This window comes from Ovis aries, chromosome 5, assembly GCF_016772045.2.
Source record: "Ovis aries strain OAR_USU_Benz2616 breed Rambouillet chromosome 5, ARS-UI_Ramb_v3.0, whole genome shotgun sequence".
Taxonomy (NCBI): domain Eukaryota; kingdom Metazoa; phylum Chordata; class Mammalia; order Artiodactyla; family Bovidae; genus Ovis; species Ovis aries.
In genome coordinates, this window is record NC_056058.1 from 11,869,393 (window position 1) to 11,892,539 (window position 23,147).

At 40.4% G+C, this 23,147-nt stretch overlaps 2 protein-coding genes across 2 annotated transcripts; both read right to left on the bottom strand.

Moving 5' to 3' along the window:
* Positions 1-10,542: 10,542 nt before the first annotated feature.
* LOC101109271 (olfactory receptor 7E178-like) lies at positions 10,543-11,497 on the bottom strand. The gene has a single exon (XM_012177853.5). The coding sequence runs from the start codon at positions 11,470-11,472 to the stop codon at positions 10,543-10,545; it is 930 nt and encodes a 309-aa protein (XP_012033243.2). The 5' UTR covers positions 11,473-11,497.
* A 4,093-nt stretch (positions 11,498-15,590) lies between these two features.
* Positions 15,591-17,288, bottom strand: LOC101109537 (olfactory receptor 7E178-like). The gene is made up of 2 exons (XM_042249886.1): positions 17,264-17,288; positions 15,591-16,543 (listed from the first exon to the last, which is right to left on the bottom strand). The coding sequence occupies exon 2, from the start codon at positions 16,518-16,520 to the stop codon at positions 15,591-15,593; it is 930 nt and encodes a 309-aa protein (XP_042105820.1). The 5' UTR covers positions 16,521-16,543; positions 17,264-17,288.
* Positions 17,289-23,147: the final 5,859 nt, after the last annotated feature.

The window sequence follows — 23,147 nt, forward strand, 5'->3', positions numbered from 1 at the left end:
GTTGATGGGGTATCTTTAGAAAAAAGTAGAGGGTGTTGAATAAACAATTGTAGAGGCACCCAGATAAGTGTCCAAACTTTGTATTTAATAATCCACAAATAGTTTTCGCTCTTGAAGACCACACACTCTAGCACCTTCAGCAATATTTCTCAATTGCGAGGACATCTTTTTTGATGCCCAGAGTATTCACCAGTTTCTTTTTCTTCTTTTTTTTTTTTTTTCAATCCAGAGCTTCTGTTTATCAAAAGACACTGTAGGAAATGAAACGAAAGTCACAGGGGGACAGAACCCCTTGTTAACACATTGGTTACTAGTTTTCTACTGCTGCCTCAACTCATTACCAACAACCTAGGGACTTCAAAAACAAGGGAAATGTGTTATCAAATAGTTCTGCAGGCTAGAAGTCTGGCATAGGTATGACTGGGCTAGAAGCAGGTTATCAGCACTGCTGGTTCCTTCTCAGGTTTCCAAGGAGGAGTTTGTTTCCAGCTTCCGGATGCTCCTTCTTCAAAGCAGCAAGGGCACACCCCTCCAGCCCTACTTCTGTGGTCCATCTCCCTCTGGTTGTGGCCAGGAAAGCCTCTCTGCTCTGAAGGACTCATGTGATTCAATGGACCCAAATGGACATCACAGGGTCATCTCTCCATCTCAAGATTTTTAGTTTAAGCACATCTGCCAAGTTCCTGTCTCCATGTACTGTGACATACACATCAGTCCTGGGGATTAGTGCAGGAAATCTTTAACAAGGGAAACATTCTGCCTACCACAACCTACTAAAAAAGTCACGGTCTCATACCCAGGATTTTTTTTCAAATTTTAAACCTTTTATTTTGTATTGGGGTATACCCGATTAACAATGCTGTAGTAGTGTCAGGTGAACAGCAAAGGGACTCAGCCATACATATACATGTATCTATTCTCCCCTCCCATCCAGGCTGCCACATAACATTGAGTAGAGATCCATGCACTATACAATAGGTCCTTGTTGATTATCCATTTTGAATATGGCTGTGTGTACATGACTGTCTGAAATTCCCTAACTATCCCTTCCGTACACCTCCCATCCCAACCCCAGGCAACCATAGTTTGTTTTCTAAGTCTGTGTCTCTTTCTCTTTTGTAAGTAAGCTCATTTGTATCATTTCTTTTTAGATCCCACATATAAGGGATGCCATATGATATTTCTCCTTCTCTGACTTATTTCACTCAGTATGACACTCTCTAGCTCCATCCATGTTGCTGCAAACATACCAGAATATTTAAAGAACTCCTAGTTGTTGTTATTTAGTTGGTAAGTCCTGTTCAACTCTTTTGCGATTCCTGCCAGGCTCCTCTGTCCATGAGATTTCCCAGGCAAGGATACTGGAGTAGTTTGCCAGTTTCTTCTTCTAGGGGTTTTACTGACCCAGGGATCGAACCCACATCTCCTGCATTGGCAGGCAGATTCTTTTACCACTGAGCCCCCAGGGAAGTCATCATTAGTTTCTTTAGCACTGATTTTAAAGGCATGGGGCCAAAGAATGTTAGTGAGGTTAGGACATTTTGAGATAACAAATCTATGAACCCAATAATATATCTGCTCCCTAGTTTTAATGGGAAAATAAAAATGAAAAAGTATTCTTCTGATTTAAAAATTATACTTGACACTAAAAAGCACTCAAATATACTGTATCTTATCTAAATGCAGTACAAAAAAGTTCATTGACTTGCAATGTTGTCCTAGAGAGATAAAACCTTACTCACTAGATTCTAAATTAAAATCAAATGTTCACAGTCAGATAGTATTCCTGTTTGCTAGGTAACTTTAAGGGTTTTTCATTGTTTTTTGGTTTTACAGAATACATCTTTTGTGGAGATAGAAACTCACTCAAATATGTGGGTAGTTTTGTCAGTCTCTTCAGATGTAACTGATGAACACTTGGTCTTGGTGAACTTCACATTTTGGTTTTTTTTTAATATAAATTTATTTATTTTAATTGTAGGCTAATTACTTTACAGTATTGTAATGGTTTTGCCATACATTGACATGCATCTGCCACGTGTGTACATGTGTTCCCCATCCTGAACCCCCCCCGCAACCTCCCTCCCCATCCCATCCTTCTAGGTCATCCCAGTGCACCAGCCTTGAGCGTCGAACCTGGACTGGCGATTTGTTTCGCATATGATAATATATATGTTTCAGTGCCATTCTCCCAAATCATCCCACCCTCACCCTCTCCCACAGGGTCCAAAAGTCTGTTCTATACATCTGTGTCTCTTTTGCTGTCTTGCATACAGGGTTATTGTTACCATCTTTCTAAATTCCATATATATATGCTATTATACTGTATTGGTGTTTTTCTTTCTGGCTTACTTCACTCTGTATAATAGGTTTCAATTTCATCCACCTCATTAGAACTGATTCAAATGTATTCTTTTTAATGGCTGAGTAATACTCCATTGTGTATATGTACCACAGCTTTCTTATCCATTCGTCTGTTGATGGACATCTAGGTTGCTTCCATGTCCTGGCTATTGTAAACAGTGCTGTGATGAACATTGGGGTTCATGTGTCTCTTTCAATTCTGGTTTCCTTTGTGTGTATGCCCAGAAGTGGGATTGCTGGGTCTTATGACTGTTCTATTTCCAGTTTTTTAAGGAATCTCCACACTGTTCTCCATAGTGGTTGTACTAGTTTGCATTCCCACCAACAGTGTAAGAGGGTTCCCTTCACTCCACCCTCTCTCCAGCATTTGTTGCTTGTAGACTTTTGGATAGCAGCCATTCTGACTGGCTTCCCTAGTGGCTCAGAGTTTAAAGCGTCTGCCTGCAATGCAGGGGACCTGGGTTCGATCCCTGGGTTGGGAAGATCCCCTGGAGAAGGAAATGGCAACCCACTCCGTATTCTTGCCTGGAGAATCCCATGGAGGAAGGAATCTCGTAGGCTACAGTCCATGGAGTCACAAAGAGTTGGACACGACTGAGCTACTTCACTTTCATTCTGACTGGCATGAAATGGTACCTCTTTGTGGATTTTTATTTATTTATTTTTTGATTTGCATTTATCTCATACTGAGTAATGTTGAGCATCTTTTCATCTTTTCATGTGTTTGTTAGCCATCTGTATGTCTTCTTTGGAGAAATGTCTGTTTAGGTCTTTGGCCCATTTTTAATTTGGTCATTTATTTTTCTGGAATTGAGCTGCAGGAGTTGCTTGTATATTTTTGAGATTAGTTCTTTGTCAGTTGCTTCATTTGCTATTATTTTCTCCTATTCTGAAGGCTGTCTTTCCACCTTGCTTATAGTTTCCTTTGTTGTGCAGAAGCTTTTAATTTTAATTAGGTCCCATTTGTTTATTTTTGCTTTTATTTCCAGTATTCTGGGAGGTGGGTCATAGAGGATCCTGCTGTGATTTATGTTGGAGAGTGTTTTGCCTATGTTCTCCTCTAGGAGTTTTATAGTTTCTGGTCTTATGTTAAGAACTTCACATTTTGATGAATTTGTTTTTGTTGAAAGAACAAAGCCATTTAGCATTGCTGATCTTGAAGACAGTATTAATATACAATGCACCAATGATTAACAATTAAATTTTAATATATATCTGAATTTGTTTTTCATATTTGCAAATTTTTAAAAACTGGAGTATAGTTGCTTTACAATGTTGTGTTAGTTTCTGTAGTACAACAAAGCGAATCACGTATGTGTATACACATATCCCCTCCCTTGTGGACCTCACTCCCGCTTCCCCATCCCACCCACCTAGGTCACCACATAGCACCCAGCTGATCTCTCTGCACTATACAACCATTTCCCATTAGCTATCTGTTTCATACAGTACACAAATGTCAATTCTAGTCTCCCAATTTATCCCACCCTTCTCCTGCTCCATGACCATGAGTCCATTCTCCATGTCTGTGTCTCTATTCCTGCCCTGCAAATAGATTCATCTGTACTATTTTTCTACATTCTTTTTCTAGATATTTGTTTTTCTCTTTCTGACTCATTTCACTCTGTATGACTGTCCATCCATGTCTCTACAAATGACCCAATGTCATTCCTTTTCATGGCTGAGTAATATTCCATTGCATATATGTACCACATCTTTATACATTCATCTCTTGGTGGATGTTTAGGTTGCTTCAATGTCCTGGTTATTGTGAATAGTGCTGCAATGAATATTGGGTGCATGTGTCTTTTTGATTTATGGTTTTCTCAGTGTATGCCCAGTACTGTGACTGCTGAATCATATGGTAGCTCTATTTTTAATTTTTTAAGGAATCTCCATACTATTCTCCATAGTAGCTGTATCAATCTACATTCCTACCACTCCCTAACACCATACACAAAAATAAACTCAAAATAGATTAAAGACCTAAATATAAGACTGGGCAGTTTAAAATTCTTAGAGGAAAACATCAGAAGAACACTCCTTGACAAAAAGCACAGCAAGATCTTTTTTAACCTACCTCCTACTGCTGCTGCTGCTAAGTCGCTTCAGTCATGTCCAACTCTATGCGACACCATAGACTGGGCCCACCAGTCTCCCCTGTCCCTGGGATTCTCCAGGCAAGAACACTGGAGTGGGTTGCCATTTCCTTCTCCAATACATGAAAGTGAAAACTGAAAGTGAAGTTGCTAAGTCATGTCTGACTCTTAGCGACCTCATGGACTGCAGCACACCAGGGTCCTCCGACCATGGGATTTTCCAGGCAAGAGTACTGGAGTGGGGTGCCATTGCCTTCTCTGGACCTACCTCCTAGGATAATGAAAATAAAAGCAAACATACAAATGGGACCTAATTAAAATTAAAAGATTTTGCCCAGCAAAGACAACCATAAATGAGATGAAAAGACAATCCTCAGAATGGGAGAAAGTATTTGCAAAGCAATACTTTGGACAAGCAATGGACAAGGTATTAATTTCCAAAATATAGAGCTTATGAAACTCAATATCAGAAAAAATTAGCAACTCAATCAAAAAATGGATGGAAGACCTATGCAGACATTTCTCCAAAGTGTGTTAGTTGCTCAGTCATGTCCAACTCTTTGTGACCCCATGGACTGTAGCCTGCCAAGCTCCTCTGTCCCTGAAAATCTCCAGGCAAGAATACTGAAGTGGGTTGCCATTCCCATCTCCAGGGGATCTTCCTGACCCAGGGATTGAACCTGGGTCTACTGCATTGCAGGGAGATTCTTTACCATGAGCCATCAGGGAAGGCCTCCTCCAAAGACACAGAGAATGTTTTCTTAATCGATGTCATACACTCTCAGAGAAAGGTCAGAGGGTGAGTCTGTGTTTTGCTGTGTTTGTTTGTAGCAGCTAGGTAAAACTTCTTAAAGATGCCTCTAATCCTAAGTATTTGTGAAGGGTTGATTTCTCATCAGATCCTACCTTTTATGAGCAGTCAAAAAAATCAAGACCTAATCAGGTCCTAAACACTACTTTAGCCTTCTTATGCCAGATTAAGAAGTTTTCATGCCAATTCTTCCTTATAGTGAGTTTCTGTTTCTCCTAAATTCAGCTCCCTGAATATTGGTTGGATTGGCAGGACAGAATACTGTCAAGGTGCCTTGTAAATGGAGTTTCACTGTCTGCCTTTGAATCTGACTTTATCCCCTTCTATACCACAGGGCTTGATCAAAATTACATTAAAAATAAAATTTCCACCCTCAGGTGTAAAATGATAATAATGAATGTTGCTCTCGTTTTGTGGGGAATAGTAATTCAGATAAAGGGCTTCCCTATTGGTTCAAAGAGTAAAGAATCTGCCTGCAACGCGGGACATTAGGGTTCGGTTTCTAGGTTGGGAAGATTCCCTGGAGAATGGATTGGCAACCCATGCCAGTACTCTTGCCTGGGGAATTTCACTGACAGAGGAGCCTTGGCAGACTACAGTTCATAGGGTTGAAAAGAGTTGGACATGACATGGAGAATAAAACTTTCACATTCACATTTTCAATGCAAATAAAATGGCAAACTACATTTGAAAAATCACTTCAGCCTCTGGTGTGTGAGTTCTTACATAAGTCTTCGTATTACTGTGGTTATTGTCATGGTTTCATCACTGTCCCTTCCAGAGCATCTGGATAACTTAGGGGGGCACTTTAGAGGGACCTGTTTCCTAATCAGGTAGAAATGATGCTCAAGGAAGATAGAACCAGTGTGGAAGGAAAGCAAAAACTTAAGTGTTCTGGGATCCCCACCACTAACAATAACATAAACCTCATGCTTAGAGCTGAATCTGTGCATGTTAGTGGCCTCACGCCGACTATTCCAACTGTCCCACTGCTTTGATGGTGAGCAAACAAGGCTCCTCCAAAGCCTCCTGCACTCAGTGTCTCCCACTGCACTTGGCACTCTCTGGGCTGGGCTGTGTCTCTGCTGGACCAGGACTGAGGGATGTAGATTGGCTGCCCCTCCCCTACCTGTTGTTGGATGAGGGCTGAGGCTTTGTCCTCAGGACAGGCAACAAGACAGACTCAGGTGTGAGCCTCTGGTGCAGACAACAATTCTGGGGGGATGAGACACACAGGTATTGATCCCACTGGACTGGAGCTGGCTAATTGAAGGGCTGGGAAGCACAGGCTGCTTATTTACAATGATGCAGCCTGGAGAACTTCATGCACATAGCAAATTAGCCAAACTGGTCCACGGTCTCTCAATCCCTGAGGGTTTGTTAATTTAATGGAGGAGGAAAAAGAGAAAAGTGAATGTGTTAGAAAGGATCCCGTAGAGCCTAGAGGAGGCTGACTTCTGCTTCTCACCTCTGCCTTCCAGTTTATTTTCTCATCATAAAATTCAGACACATTTTTTTTTCAATTAGGGGAAGCAATACATGATTTTATGTCTGTAAATCCACTGAATTAGTCATGAAATCCAGAGAGATTTAGGTCTTCCCTTCCAAGATTCTGATAGTATTTCTATTTTCATGGTTAAGATTTCTGTCTCTGGCATTGTCATTTTTTTTTCTATAGTCCTTGTCTGGAGTTTTGGATTTTCTGCCTTGGAGATTTATGGTTTTTGGAATTTTGAATGACAGTCCGAATTCTAGTTCTAATATGCTTGGAATTTTAAATCCTAAATTCTATTAATTTAAGGGCTTCCCTGGTAACTCAGACAGTAAAGAATCCACCTGCAATGCAGAAGACGTGGGTTTGATCCCCGATTCGGGAAGATCCCCTGGAGAAGGAAATGGAAACCCACTCCAGTATTCTTGCCTGGAAAATTCCAAGGACAGAATTAATTTAAAATTCTAACTCTTAAGTTTTCTCTTCATTTGATGTATGTTGTTACATTACACAACTGTTTATTTTAACATATTTGTCTCGTAACTTGCTAGCTTGCTCAAACACTTCAAGGGGCATCAGAGAATCTACATGCAAAATGGGGGCCAGTGTTGTAGTCTTATCAAGGTTTGACTAGAAGAATATTTGATTCCAAGCTCACTTCCATGTCTGTTCATAGTACTGAGTGCTTTGGAGACTAGAGGATTCTCTTAGTTTCTTACCTCTTATGAGGCAACTGACTTCCATCAGAGCAAGGAGGTCAGTAGACTGGAGAGGACTGGCAAGATGAAAGCTGAGCTTTCACACATTAATGGTGGAAGCGACAGGCCAATAGTTTTCCAAATTCAGTTTACTGGAAACAAGTCACTGTGTTCAGTCCAAGGAGACACATATGTACAAGGACATGAACAGAGGTGGTGGGGATCTTTGAAAGCATCTTTGAAGCTACCCACTTAACCAGCCTCATTCTCCCTCTGTACAGTTGACTCTAAAAAGAATAAAACTATGGAGATATTTCTCTGTGTTCCAGCCTTGGCTCCAAAACATCATCTTTTCAAGAAAAATTCCCCAGAGAACTAGAACATGAAAAACTTGCCCTGTTGTGGGTACTTCTGCAGATCCCACCTTGCTATTCCTAGCCTTACAGTCAGAAATATCTCTTGTTTCTCTTACACCCATAGAGCCCTTCCATCACTGTTAGAATAAGCCACATCCTTTCCAGTGCTGGAGTTCTACAAACATCTCAGTGTTCATCCCTTAGTCGTGTCTGACTCTTTATGACCATTGGGCTATAGCCCACCAGGCTCCTCTGTCCATGGGATTCTCCAGGCAAGAATACTGGAGTGGGTTGTCGTGCTCTCCTCCAGGGGATCTTCCCAACCCAAGAATCGAACCCGGGTCTCTGGCATCTCTTGCATTGCTTATTTCTACTCAATAAAGAGGTCACATCTCTCTCTAAATATATTTTTCTTTAAAACCTTTGTGTTTGGACTCTTGGTGTTCATTAAGACAGTGTCTTTTTAGTTTTAAAGCAGGATATGCGAGATGTGGTCTGTTGTGACCTTCTACATCTTATCCTTGCAGTACTCCTGGCTCATAGTCTGTGTATGAGGAACTCAGAGATTAAGTCTTCATTAAATAATAGACATAAAACTAGATACACAGTTTTCTCAATTAAGCTGCACATATTTTTCTAGTTTTCTACCTATCAGATAATAAGAATATTCAGTTACATTGGACATGTGACTTCCCAAGGGGCGCAGTGGTAAAGAACCTGCCTGCCGTGCAGGAGATACAAGAAATGTGGGTTCTATCCCTGGGTTGTGAAGGTCCTCTGGGATAGGAAATGGCAACCAGCTCTAGTATTCTCGCCTGGAAAATTCCATGGACAGAGGAGCCTTGTGGACTACAGTCCATGGGGTTGCTAAGTGTTGGATACGATTGAGTACTGAGCACATTCAGCACAAATTGGACATGGAACCCTGGGAACCACTGCACTTCTGGTGGTATCTGATATGAGGGCAGTCTTGTGAGGATGGTTCTCTCGATTCTGCGTTGTGGCCAGTTCTCTTCAGTATGAAAGGGCAATGGAAAAAGTAAAGCCAAGTTGAAGCCCCTCAGAGGTCTATAAAAACCACCAAGGTGCTCTAAAGATGATCCCTTAGAGTTGGCTGCAGTTGGGCGAAAAGGAATCAAATACTTACATACTCACATCATACAGTCTTTGGATGTGGGCTGTCTTGGGCTCTCTGTAGCTGAGGGAGATCCCTCTAGAAGTTGATTCTTTTTAAAAAAGTTTATTTTAATTGGAGCATAATCACTTTATAATATTTTGATGGTTTTGCCATACAGCTACATGAATCTTGAGGGCTGAGTAACACCCAACATTTGGGGAAAGTGTCTCTCATTTCTGACTGATTTTGTGTGTGTGGTAAAACAACATAAGATAAATTTTACCCTGTTAACTATTTTCAAGTGTACAGTTAAGTGGCATTAAGTATATTCATATTGTTTTGCGACCATCACCACCATTTGTCTCCAGAACTATTTTGTCTTCCCCAACTGAAACTCTGTGCCCATTAAACACTACCTCCCAAAGCCTCTGGCAACCATCATTCTCTTCTCTGTCTATAGGAATTTAACTAGTTTAGGTACTTCATATCGGTGGGAATCACTCAACTTCTGTTCTTTATGTCTGATTATGTAATATGATTGGGCTTCCCTGATGACTCAAAGGGTAAAGCGTCTGCCTGAAATGAGGGAGACCTGAGTTCAATCCCTGGGTTTGGCAGATCCACTGGAGAAGGAAATGGCAACCCACTCTTGCCTGGAAGATTCGACAGATGGAGGAGCCTTGTAGGCTTGTCCATGGGATTGTGAAGAGTCGCACACAACTGAGCAACTTCACTTATGTAATATAATTGGGGAGAAGTTAGATGGAATGGGAAGGAGAATTATCAGAAAAATTGGGAATTGACTTTACTTTGGTGGGTACTCTATATCTACCCCTCAGGAAGCACACATCCCAGTTTTCCTAGTAAAGTCCCAGTTAACAACTTCTTATTCAAACTTAGTATTCATGGTGTCCCATTTTAATATCAGAATACTTTGGTTTGGAAATGAAATACCCATCCTATTTGCCAAAATTCATTAAGGAGCAAAAATATATTAGATGTCTTGGTCATTAAGGTAGGGTTTAAATACACATAAGAAATAGGGAATAATAAGAAGAAAACATAGAATCAATTGTTGTTTAGTCACTAACATGTTTTGGGACCTCTGGGACTGTAGCCTGCCAGGCTCCTCTGTCCATGAGATTTCCCAGGCAAGAATACTGGGGTGAGTTGTCATTTCCTTCTCCATGGAATATTCCCAACCCAGGGATTGAACTCTCATCTCCTGTACTGCAGGAGGATTCTTTACTATTAGGCCAGAAGGAAAACCCATAGATTCAGTGTACGACAAGAAATAGATCTGTATTTATTTGGAGGTGATAGAAATAAGACTGCCTGTGACCAAGGGCTTTGGGTAATACGTAAGGAAATTGAGACGTGTACAATGAGGTGGTGTGCAAAATCTTGGAAGGGTTATGACCCCCAAATAATGTCCCGATTTCAGTAGAGCTAATTTAAGAGGGAAAAAAGGTGTAGCCGGAAAGCCAGATTGCTACGTATATGCTATGGAACTGCAGATTCATCACAGTTACTTGTTGCATATATTTGATTTTACTATCTTTTATAGTCTTAACAAACAACAGAAAAATTACACAAGTATTGAAATTAGGCTTTTCTGATGATAATCCCCCACAGGGCACTCTTGATGTCCTTGTTCCTTAGGCTGTAGATGAAGGGGTTCAGCATAGGGGTGACCACAGTGTATATCACCGAGGCCACTGCACTCTTCCTACGGGATGATGAGACAGTGGAGCTGAGATATACCCCAAGGCCAGTTCCATAAAATAAGCAAACAACTGACAGATGAGAACCACAGGTAGAGAAGGCTTTGTACTTCCCATCTGATGAGGAGACTCTCAGAATGGAAGATATAACTCGAGTATAAGAGTAAATGATCCCTGAGAGTGGAACTCCACCCAAGATGGCACCAATGAAATAGATTAATATGTTATTGATGAAGGTGTCAGAACAGGAAAGGTTGAGGAGCTGAGAAAGTTCACAAAAGAAATGAGGAATTCCCACTTCTGCACAGAAGGTAAGCTGTGACACCATCAAGTAGTGCAGCAGGGAGGTCAAAAGGCTGATGGAAAATGACACCAGGACCAACAAGCCACAGAAGCGGGGGTTCATGATGACCAGGTAGTGTAGGGGGTGGCAAATGGCCACCAACCGGTCATAGGCCATCACTGTCAGAAGGAGACTCTCCAAACATGCAAAAAGAGAAAAAAAGGTGAGTTGAGTTAGGCAGCCTGCATAGGTGATTGATTTCCTATGTTTCTGGAGGCTCCCTAGCATCTTGGGGATGGTGGTGGTGCTGAAACTGACATCAGTCAATGATAGGTTAGAAAGGAAGATATACATGGGGATGTGGAGGTGGGAATCAGAGGTGACAGCCAGGATGATGAGCAGGTTCCCTAGGATGGTGACCAGGTAAATGGACAGGAAGAGCCCAAAGAGAAGGGGCTGCAGGTCTGGATCATCTGAGAGGCCCAGGAGGAGGAATTCTGAGACACCTGTTAGATTCTGCGGTTTCATGTTGATGGGACACCTTTCAAAAAAAGTAGAGAGTGTTGAATACACAAAACAATGTTAAAAGCACCTAGATAAGTGTCCAAACTGAATTTAATCAATTCATAAATAAAGTATTAAGGGAAAAACATAGGAAGAACATTCCTTGACATACATAACAGTAAGATCTTTTTTGACTCACCACCTAGGGTAATGAAAATAAAATGATAACATAACAACAACAAAAATGGGACCCAATTAAAATTAAAAAATTTTGTACAGAAAAGATAACCATTAATGAGATGAAAAGACAAACCTCAACATAGGAAAAAATATTTTCAAATGAAGCTATAGACAAAGAATTAATCCCAAAATATAGAAAAAGCCTGTGAAACTCAGTATCAGAAAAAAAAATCAATAAAAAATGGGTGGAAGGCCTACATAACATGTTTCCAGAGACACACAGAATTTTTTTCCATCAGTATCAAATACTTTCAGAAAAATATTGGAGGTTGAGTTTATATTTTGCTGTATTTGTTTGTTGTGGCCAGGTAAAACTTCAGTATCCCTCTCCTCCTGAATATACACACGAAGGCTTGATTTTTCATCAAATCCCACCTATTATGAACAGTCAAAAAATTTAAGACCTAATCAGGTCTCAAACACCAAGTTGGCCTCCTTATGCCAGCTTAAGAGCTTTTCGTGCCAATTCTTCCTAATAGAGAGTTTATGTTTCTCCTAAATTCAGCCCCCTAATTGTTGGCTGGATTGGCAGGAAACAATACCGTCAAGGTGACTTGTAAATGGAGTGTCACTTTTGCCCTGTAAATGGAGTGTCACAAGTGACAATACTGTCACGGTGCCTTGTAAAATAGAGTGTCACTGTCTGCATTCGAATCTGACTTTATCCTCTCTACCACAGAGCCTGATCAAAATTACATTAAAATTAAAATTCCTATCCTCAGGTTAAAAATGATAATAATGTATGTTGCTCTCTTTTGGGGAATGGGAATGCAGATAAAGGGCTTCCCTGTTGGATCAAAGAATAAAGAATCTGTCTGCAATAGAGGAGACCTGGGTTCAGTCCCTGGGTTTGGAAGATCCTCTGGAAAACAGAATGGGTACCCACTCCAGTATTCTTGCGGTTTCCCTGGTGGTTCAGACGGTAAAGAATCTGCTGGTAATGCAGGCGATCCAGGTTTGATCTCTGGATTGGGAAGATCCCCTGGAGAAGGGAATGGCAACCCACTCCAGTTTGCCTGGAGAATTCCATTGACAGAGGAGCCTGGCGGACTACAGTCCATGGGGTCGCAAAGAGTTGGACATGAATTAGTGACTAAAACATGCACACTTTCAACGCAAATACAATAACAAACTACATTAAAAACTTACTCCAGCCTCTGGCGTATGAATTCCTACATAAGTCTTTGTAATACCGTGGTTATTGTCACCATTTCATCATTGCCTTCAAGAGCATCTGGAGAACTTAGGGGACACTTTAGAAGGACCCATTTCCTAATCAAGTAGAAAAGATGCCCAAGGAAGACAGAACCAATGTGGAAGGAAGACAAAAACTTGAATAAGCACTCTAGGATCCCCACCACTAACAATAACATAAACCTCATAGGCTTTGAGCTGATCTTTGCATTTTGGTGGCCTCCCACTGACTATCATAACTCCCACTGCCTTGATGATGAGCATACAAGTCTCCCTCATCCCTCCTGCACTCAGTGTCTCCCACTGCACTTGGCACTCTCTGGGCTGGGCTGTGCCTCCGCTGGACCAGGACTGAGCACTGCTGATTGGCTGCCTGTCCCCTACCTGCTATTGGACGAAGGCTGAGGCTTTGTCCTAAGAACAGGCGGTAAGACAGACTCAGGTGTGGGCCTCCTGGTGCAGACAACAACCCTGGGAGGATGAGACACATAGGTATTGATCCCATTGGACTGGAGCTGGCTAACTGAAGGGCTGGGAAGCACAGGCTGATTATTTACAGTGACGCAGCCTGGAGAACTTCATGCACGGAGCAGATAATTAGCCAAACTGGTCCAGGGTCTCTCAATCCCTGAGGGTTTGCTAATTTATTGGAGGAGGAAAAGGAAAAAAGTGAATGTATTAGGAAGGATCCAGTAGAGCCTGGAAGAGGCTGACTTGTACTCCTCACCTCTGCCTTCCAGTTTATTTTGTCATCATCAAATTCAGACACTTTTTTTTTTCAATTAGGGGAAGCAATACATGATTGTATGTCTGTAAATTCACTGAATTAATCATGAAATCTAGAGAGATTTTGGTCTTCTCTCCCAAGAATGTGATAGTATTTCTATGTTCATGGTTAAGTTTTCTGCCTCTGGCATTGTCATATTTTTCTTTCTATAGTCCTGGTCTCGAGATTTGGGCTTTCTGTCTTGGAGATTTATGTTTTTTGTTATTATATTTTTTGAATTTGGAGCCAAGATGCCCAAGGTGAGAGTCACTCTGGGAACCACTGCACTTGTGTTGGTGTCTGAAATGAGGACAGTCTTGTGGGAACTGTTCCCTAGACTCTGTGGTTTGGCAAACTCTCCATAGCATGAAAGGGCAGTGGAAAAGTCAAGCCAAGATGGAGACCCTCAAAGTTCTATGAAAACCACCAGGGTGCTCTAAAGATGATCCCTTAGAGTTGGCTGCAGTTGGGGGAAAGGAGCCCAATGCTTATAACCCCACATTATGCAGTCATCAGGTATGGGCTCTCTGAAGCTGAGGCAGATACCTCTAGGAGTTGGTTCCTGAAGGCTAACACCCAAATGTGGAGCAATTCATCTCTTATTTCTGACAAGAGTTTTTTTTTGTTGTGGTAAGAAAAAAAAAAAAAACCATAACATTTACCTCCCAAACTATTTTTAAGTGTACAATTCAGCAGCATTAAGTGCATTCACATTGTTTAGCAACCATCACCACCATCCATCTCCAGAACTATTTCATCTTCCCCTAATGGACACTCTGCGCCCATTAAACACTAACTCCCCTTTTCCTGATCCCAAAGCCTCTTGCAACCATCATTCTCTTTAAATTTGACTACTTAAGCTGTGGAATCAGTCATTTTTTTGTCCCTTCTGTCTCACTAAGTAATATGATTGGGGAGAAGTTAGATGGAATGGGAAGGAGATTTATCAGAAAATTTTGAAATCAATTTTTCTCTGGTAGGTAGTCTCCTCTCTACTCCTTGGGAAGCATATACCCCAGTTTTCCTAGGAAAGTCCCAATTGATAACTGCTTATGTAAACTCAGTATTCATAGTGCCCTATTTCAATTTCAAATTTCTCTGATTTAGAAATGAAATACCCATCCTATTTTCACAAAAAGATAATTAATGAGCAATAATATATTGGATGTATTGATTGTTATGGTAGAGTATGGATACATATGACAAATAGGGAATAATAAAAGGAAAAGTATAGAATCAATATGTAACAATAAATAGAGCTGCGTTTCCTTCCTTGGAAGGAAAGCTATGACAAACATAGTCTATTAAAAAGCAGAGACATCATTTTGCTGACAAAGGTCAATATCGTCAAAACTATGGTTTTTCTAGTCATGTACAAATGTGAGAGTTGGACCATGAAGGCTGAGCACCAGAGAATTGCTGCTTTTGAATTGTGGTGCTGGAAAAGACTCTTGAGAATCCCTTGGACTGTTAGGAGATTAAACCAGTCAATTCTAAAGGAAATCAACCCTGAATATTCATTGGAAAAACTGATGCTGAAGCTGAAGCTTCAATACTTTGGCCACCTGATGCAAAGAGCTGACTCATTGGAAAATACTCTGATGATGGGAAAGATTGAGGGCAGGAAAAGTGGGTGACAGAGGATGATATGGTTAGATAGCATCACCAAATCAATATACATGAATTTGAGCAAACTCCAAGAGATAGTGGAGTACAGAGGAGCCTGATATGCTATAGTTCATGAAGCCGCAAGAGTCGGCTCTTTCATTAGAGCTATTTTAATAGGAAAAATACATAAACATATATGGTGTGAGACTGAATATTCAGAATCACTTGCTGCACATATTTGTTGTTACTGCCTTTACCAGTCTTAGGAATATATACACACACACACACACACACACACACACACATATAGGTACATATGACACAGGTATTGAAATTAGGTTCTTCTGATAATAATCCTCCAGAGGGCACTCTTTATGTCCTTGTTCCTTAGGCTGTAGATGAAGGGGTTCAGCATAGGGGTCACAACAGTGTACATTACTGAGGCCACTGCACTCTTCCTATGGGAAGATGAGACAGCTGAGCTGAGGTACACCCCAAGGCCAGTTCCATAAAACAAACAAACAACTGACAGGTGAGAACCACAGGTGGAGAAGGCTTTGTACTTCCCACCTGAAGATGAAACTCTTAGAATGGAGGAAATAATTCGAGTATAGGAGTAAAGGATCCCCGAGAGTGGAACTCCACCCAAGATGGCACCAATGAGATAGATTAATATGTTATTGATGAAGGTGTCAGAACAGGAAAGGGTGAAGAGTTGAGGAGGATCACAAAAGAAATGAGGAACTTCCACTGTGGCACAGAAGGTAAGCTGTGACACCATCAAGTAGTGCAGCAGGGAGGTCAAAAGGCTGATGGAAAATGACACCAGGACCAACAAGCCACAGAAGCGGGGGTTCATGATGACCAGGTAGTGTAGGGGGTGACAAATGGCCACCAACCGGTCATAGGCCATCACTGTCAGAAGGAGACTCTCCAAAAATGCAAAAAGAGAAAAAAAGATGAGTTGAGTTAGGCAGCCTGCATAGGTGATGGATTTGCTGTGTGTTTGGAGGTTCACTAGCATCTTGGGGATGGTGGTGGTGCTGAAATTAACATCAGTCAAGGACAAATTGGAGAGGAAGAAGTACATAGGGGTGTGGAGGTGAAAATCGGAGCTGACAGCCAGGATGATGAGCAGGTTCCCAAGCACGGTGACCAGGTACATGGACAGGAAGAGCCCAAAGAGAAGGGGCTGCAGGTCTGGATCATCTGAGAGGCCCAAGAGAAGGAATTCGGAGACACCCGTTAAATTCTTTTTTTCCATGTAGATGGGGCACCTTATGAAAAGAAGAGTATTGAGTAAACAAACAAATATAGAGGCACCCAGAGAAGTGTCCATACTTTGGATTTAAGTGGATTCATGTTGATGTATGGCAAAACCAATACAATATTGTAAAGTAATTTGCCTCCAATTAAAATAAATAAATTTAAATAAAAAAATAAAATATATACACTTGATGACCACATGGCCTAGCAACTTTAGCAACATTTCTCAGTTGTGAACTCATCTTTAATAAGGCCCCAAATATCATTTGCTTCTTTATTTACCTGTTTTAGAGGCATGAGGCCAAAGAAAAAAGTAAGGACTTTTTGACATAATAAATCCATGAACATGATGTAATATGTGTCCCCTTAATTTTGAAGGAAAAACCTATAGTAAAAGTTTTTTCTCTCTTAGAAAAGTCATTCTAATTAAAGGACACTGAAAAACACTCAAATATACTGTATCTTATCCAAATGCTGTACAAGAAACTCTCTTGATTTGTAATGTAGTCCTAAACAGCTAAAACCACTCTCTGGGGTATAAATTTTAGGGAGAATGGCATTGAAACATGTATAATATCATATATGAAACAAATCGCCAGTCCAAGTTCAATGCATGATATTGGATTCTTGGGGCTGGTGCACTGGGATGACCCAGAGGGGTGGTACAGGGAGGGAGGAGGGAGGGGGGTTCAGGATGGGGAACACGTGTATTCCTGTGGTGGATTCATGCTAATGTGTGGCAAAACCAATACAATATTGTAAAGTAATTAACCTCCAATTAAAATAAATAAATTTATATTAAAAATAAAAAAATTAAAAATTCCTAACCAGCATTTCTAATTTTTAAATTAACTTCTAGAGATTTTTCATATTTATTTGGTTTTATGACATCCATCTTCCATGGAAATATGTGTTCACTCAAATGTGTGTGTTGTGGTCAAAGTCTCTTCACATATAACTCAAATATAAGTATTTGCTCTTAGTGGACTTCATATTTCTATAAATGCATTTTTAATATCTTTTTTTCCTTTATTTATTTTTAATTGAAGGATAATTATAATATTGTGTTGGTTTATGCCATACATCAACATGGTGGAGCCATAGGTATACATAATGTCCCCTCCCTCTTGAGGCTCCCTTCCAGCTCCTACCCCTCTAGGTTGTCACAGAGCCCCAGTTTGAGTTCCCTGAGTCATACAGCAAATTCCTACTGGCTATACATTTTTAAAAATATTTATTTATTTAATTTTAAAAATTTATTTATTTTTAATTGAATGATAATTGCTTTACAAAATTTTGAAGCATAAAATCATACAGTATCACTGTTCCTGAAGATAGCATTCATATATTATGCACCAATGATTAATTAATAAACTCTAATTAAGACCCTGAACTTGCTTTTCTTATTACAGAATATTTTTCTATCAGTACTATAATAGTCTCAGAGAAAGTTCTGAAATTGAGATTGCTGTTTGCTGTTTTTTTGTTTGTAGTAGCTAGGTAACACTTCTTAACTATGATATATCTTTAATCCTAAAGGTTTGTGAAGGGTTGATTTCTCATCAGATCCAACCTCTTATGAACCATCAAAAATTTTAAGACCAAATAAGTTCTCAGCATTAAGTGGGCTTCTCATCCCAGTTTAAGAGCTTTTCAAGCCAATTCTTTTTTTCTTTTCTCACTTAATTAATTTATTTTTTATTGAAGGATAATTGCTTTACAGAATTTTGCTGTTTTCTGTCAAACCTCGACATGAATCAGCCTTAGGTATAAATTCTTTCTTACAGAGAGTTTGTGTTTCTTTTAAATTCAGCTCCCTGAATGTAGTTTGGGTTGGCAGGAGAGAAATCTGTTTAAGGGTCTTGTAAGTGGAGTTTTGGGCTTCATTGGTAGCTCAGTGGTAAGGAATCCGCCTGCAATGAGATTCAATCCCTGGGTTGGGAAGATCCTCTGGAGGAGAAAATGGCAACCCACTCCAGTATTCTTAGCAGGAAAAACCCCATGAACAGAGGAACCTGATGGGCTACAGTCCTTGGGATCTCAAAGAGTTCAATATAACTTAGCGACTGAATAATAACCAACAAAATGGAATTTCACTGTCTGTATTCAAATTGGACTTTACCGCCTCTCTACCACAGGGCAAGATTGAAATTACATTAAATATCTATCCTAAGATGTGCTCCTATCCTCAAGTGTAAAATGATAATAAAGCTTGTTGCTCTCTTTTGGGGGGTAATAATGTAGGTAAAAGAAAACAAGTTACATAAAAACATTAGTTCAGAGCCTGGCACATGAATTCCTACATAAGGCTTTGTGATATTGTGGTTATTGTCACAATTTTCATCACTATCACCTTTGTGATCATTTGAAGCACTTGAAGGACACTTTGCTGGGCTGTGCTAAGTTGCTTCAGTCATGTCCAGCTCTTTGTGACCTCGTGAACTGCAGCCCACCAGGCTCCTCTGTCCATGGAATTCTGCTTGTAAGAATACTGGAGTGGATTGCCATGCCCTCCTCCAGGGGATCTTCCTGACCTAGGGATCGAACTTGGGTCTCCTGAGGCTCCTGATTTGCAGGCAGATTCTTTACCACTGAGCCACTGGGGAAGCCCAGAGGGTACTTCAGAGAAAACTATTACCTGCTCAAGTTTTAAAAAAAGATGTCTATGGAAGACAGAATAATTATGGGAGGAAAATAGACATTTAAATAAAAGTTCTAGCATCCCCACCAGTAACAACAACATCAACTTCATAGTCTTCTGAGCTTATCTATCCATTTTGGTGTCCTTCTACTGGCTATCCTATCTGTCCTTTGCTTTGATGATGAGAAAACAAGGCTCCCCCAATCCTTCCTGCATTCGGTGTCTCCCACTGCACTTGGCACTCATTGGGCTGTGCTGTGTCTCTGCTGGGGCAGGACTAAGGGATGCAGATGTCTTCCATCTCCCCTACCTGATGTTGGATAAGGGCTGAGAGTTCTTCCTCAGAACATGCAGGAAGACAGCCTCAGGTATGTGCTTCCTGGTGCAGACAACATCTATAGGCGAATGAGACACACAGATATAGAACCCATTGGACTGGAGCTGGCTAACTGAAGGGCTGGGAAGCACAGGTCAATTATTTACAGTGATGCAGCCTGGAGACCTCCATGCATCTAGAAGATAATTAGCCAAATTGGCCCATGGCCTCAGTCTCTGAGGATCTGCTAACTTCATGGAAGAAGAAAAGGAGAAAAGTGAATGTATACGGAAGGACCTAGACCCTTCCTACTCCCAAGAAGAGGTTGACCTCTACTTTTTACCTTTGAGTTCCAAGCTGTTTATTTCACCATAAAATTCACACACTTATTTCTTCAATGAGAGAAAGCAATATGTGATTTTATATCTGTCAATCTTTGATTAGTCATATGATTTAGAGAGATTTATGCCTTCCATGGGCTTCCCAAGCAGTGCTAGTGGTAAAGCACCAGCCTGCCAATGCAAGAAATGCAAGAGACGTGGGTTCAATCCTAGGTTGGGAAGATCCCCTGGAGGAGGGCAGAGCAACACACTCCAGTATTCTTGCCTAGAGAATGCCATCGACAGAGGAGCCTGGCAGGCTACAGTCCATGGGGGTCACAAAGAGTTGGACACTATTCCAGCAACTTCACCCGCACATATGCATGTCTTCCATACCAAAATTCTGATAGTATTTCTATTTCCTTAATTAAGATTTATATCTCTGAGAGCTTGCTACTGTTTGGTTTTTTTTTAATAGTCCGGTTTGGGGTTTTGGAATTTATGCCTTGGAAATTTATGGTTCTTGCTATTCTGAGTGACAGTTCCAATTCTAGTTCTAATTCTGTTGGAATTTAAAATATTTCAGTTCAATTAGTTTAAAATTTAGCTCTACTTTTTCTGCTCAATTGGTGTATGCTGTTATATTGCACACTGTTTATTATAATGCATTCTGTTATTTTGCTTAAATACTTCTAGGCATCTTAGAGAGTCTACATTCAAAATGTGGGCCTGGGCTATATAGTCTTGTCAAATCTTGCCTGGAAGAGTATCTGAATGCCAGCTCACATACATAGCTATTGGTAAGACTGAGTCCTTTGTGGGCCAGAGGACTCCCTTAGTTTCTTATCAAATGGGCTTCTGACAACAGGACAACTGACTTCTATCAGTGCAAGATGGTGAGATGTCAAGAGAGGGCTGGCAAGATCAAATCTGAATCCTGGTGATGGAGGGTGAGGAGGGATGGATTGGGGATTTTGAATCAGCAGATGCAAACTAGTGTATATATTAAATAGAATGAATAAACAAGGCCCTACTGTGTAGCACAGGGAACTATATTCAATATCCCTTAAAAACAATAATGGAAAAGAAAAAGCAAAGCTCAGCCTTTCTGGATGTTTGTGTTGGCAGATTGAGTTTTTCTCATTTTAAGAAATTAGAAACTAACAAATTATTGCTTTTTTTCCTTCAGCTTCCCCCCAAAGCCCTATGCATGTTGCTCCTTCTCCAATTGCTGTGTTTGTGGCGGATTCATGTTGATGTATGGCAAAACCAATACAATATTGTAAAGTAAAAATAAATAAATTTATATTAAAAAATTAACCTCCAATTAAAATAAATAAATTTATATAAAAAAAGAAAAGAAAAAAAGTGCTACTTTTTCACATTATGAGAAAAATATTTTTATCTTCAAGTAATTGGGGGGAAAGATAGCCTCATTAACAAAGTCATGTGGTTTATCTCACATATATTATGACCACAGTCATAACAGCTGGGAGTTGCAGGTAACATATTCTAATCTTGACCTCAGGTCCTGAGTGTGAATCCTGCTGGATGCTTTCACTCAATAACTCAATGTCTTTGTGGTCAGAAATGAGATCTTGAAAATCAGAAAAACTATTTGGGACTTTATTCAATTGGAATTTTTCAAAAGGTAAGTGATGGAATCTGATCGACTGTTCAAGTCACTTAATCCTTTTTCTGCTCTGAGGTCAATTCTAAAGTCTGGAAGCCTGAGTTCAAATCTCTTCACCACCTCTTACAAAAGCACCATGAATCCATGTATGTAGAACTTAAACTTACCTTATACTTAAGTGAAATTATGGTAAAGTGGGGCATGAGAAAAGCACCCAACTTATAGGTGTATGGAAAGAATGAAATTAGCTAACATAAGTAGATGCTGAGATAGCTGCCTAACAATAGCCAAAACTCTGTTATTAGTGGTGATGGTAGAATATAATAATGATTATTTCAGTATTATGAAGGTGAAAGTGAATTGAAAGTCACTCAGTCATGTCTGATTCTTTGTGACCCCATGGATAGTCCATGGAATTCTCCAGGCCAGAATACTGGAGTGGGTAGACTTTCCCTTCTCCAGGGGATCTTCCCAACCCAGGGATCAAAGCCAGGGATTGAACCCAGGTCTCTTGCACTTCAGGCAAATTCTTTACCAGCTGAGCCACAAGGGAAACCCAAGAATGCTGAGTGGGTAGCCTATCCCTTCACCAGTGTATCTTCCCGACCCAGGAATCAAACCAGAGTCTCCTGCATTGCAGACAGATTCTTTACCAGCTGAGCTACCAGGGAAGCCCATTTCAGTATTATGATTTCTAATAATTTTACTGTTAACCAGAAAATTTAGAACACAGATTTTGTGATAAGAACTCAAATGGTAGGACACAGAAATGAAAATAAAAGTTAGAGGAACAGATCTTTAAGGATCCATTAACAATGAAGAGGCTTAATTCACTCATGGATTTGAACTCCCAGCAGAGCTATAATGATCTGGGTCACCATCTGCTCAGGAAGTGTACTGGGTATGTACAAACCAGTGGATCAAGTTAATTATCCATGCTCCATAGTGGTCAATGCTTTAGAAGAGTGGTCCTTGTGTGTGACCATCACAGTAGCAACATCAACATTTAGGAATATTTTTAGACAGGCACATTTTTTAAAAATTATTTGTTTCTTTTTGGCTGTGCTGGGTCTTTGCTGATGTGTGTCGGCTTTTCTCTGACTGCAGTGAACAGGGGCTACTCTCTTGTTGCGGTGCTCAGGCTTCTCATTGCAGTGGCTTCTGTGGCTGCAGAGCACAGGCTCTATGGCGCACAGGCTTCAGTAGTCGCAGCACTTAGGTTCAGTTGTTGTGGCTTCCAAGCTGTATGCCACAGGCTCAGTAGTTGTAGTGCGTGGGCTTAGTTGTTCCACAGCATGTGAAATCTTCCTGGATCAGGGATCAAACCTGTGTCTCCTGCACTGGCAGGCGTATTCTTTACCACTGGGCCACCAGGGAAGCCCTAGAAGGGCACATTTTTGAGTGCCATACCCAACCTTCTGAATTCAGTGCTCTGATATAATTGAATCACTTTGCTGTACAGAGCAGCCTAGTGGGCTGCCATATATGGGGTCGCACAGAGTCAGACACAACTGAAGCAACTCAGCAGTAGCAGCTGTATGCCTAAAACTGACACAACTTTGTAAATCGACTATACTCTAAAAAAACTTCTAAAATATAAAATTTAAATTTAAAAGTACATTCATTTATTTTATTTTATTTTTTAATTTATATTATTATTATTTTATTTTTATTTTAACTTTATTTTGCTTTACAATACTGTATTGGTTTTGCCA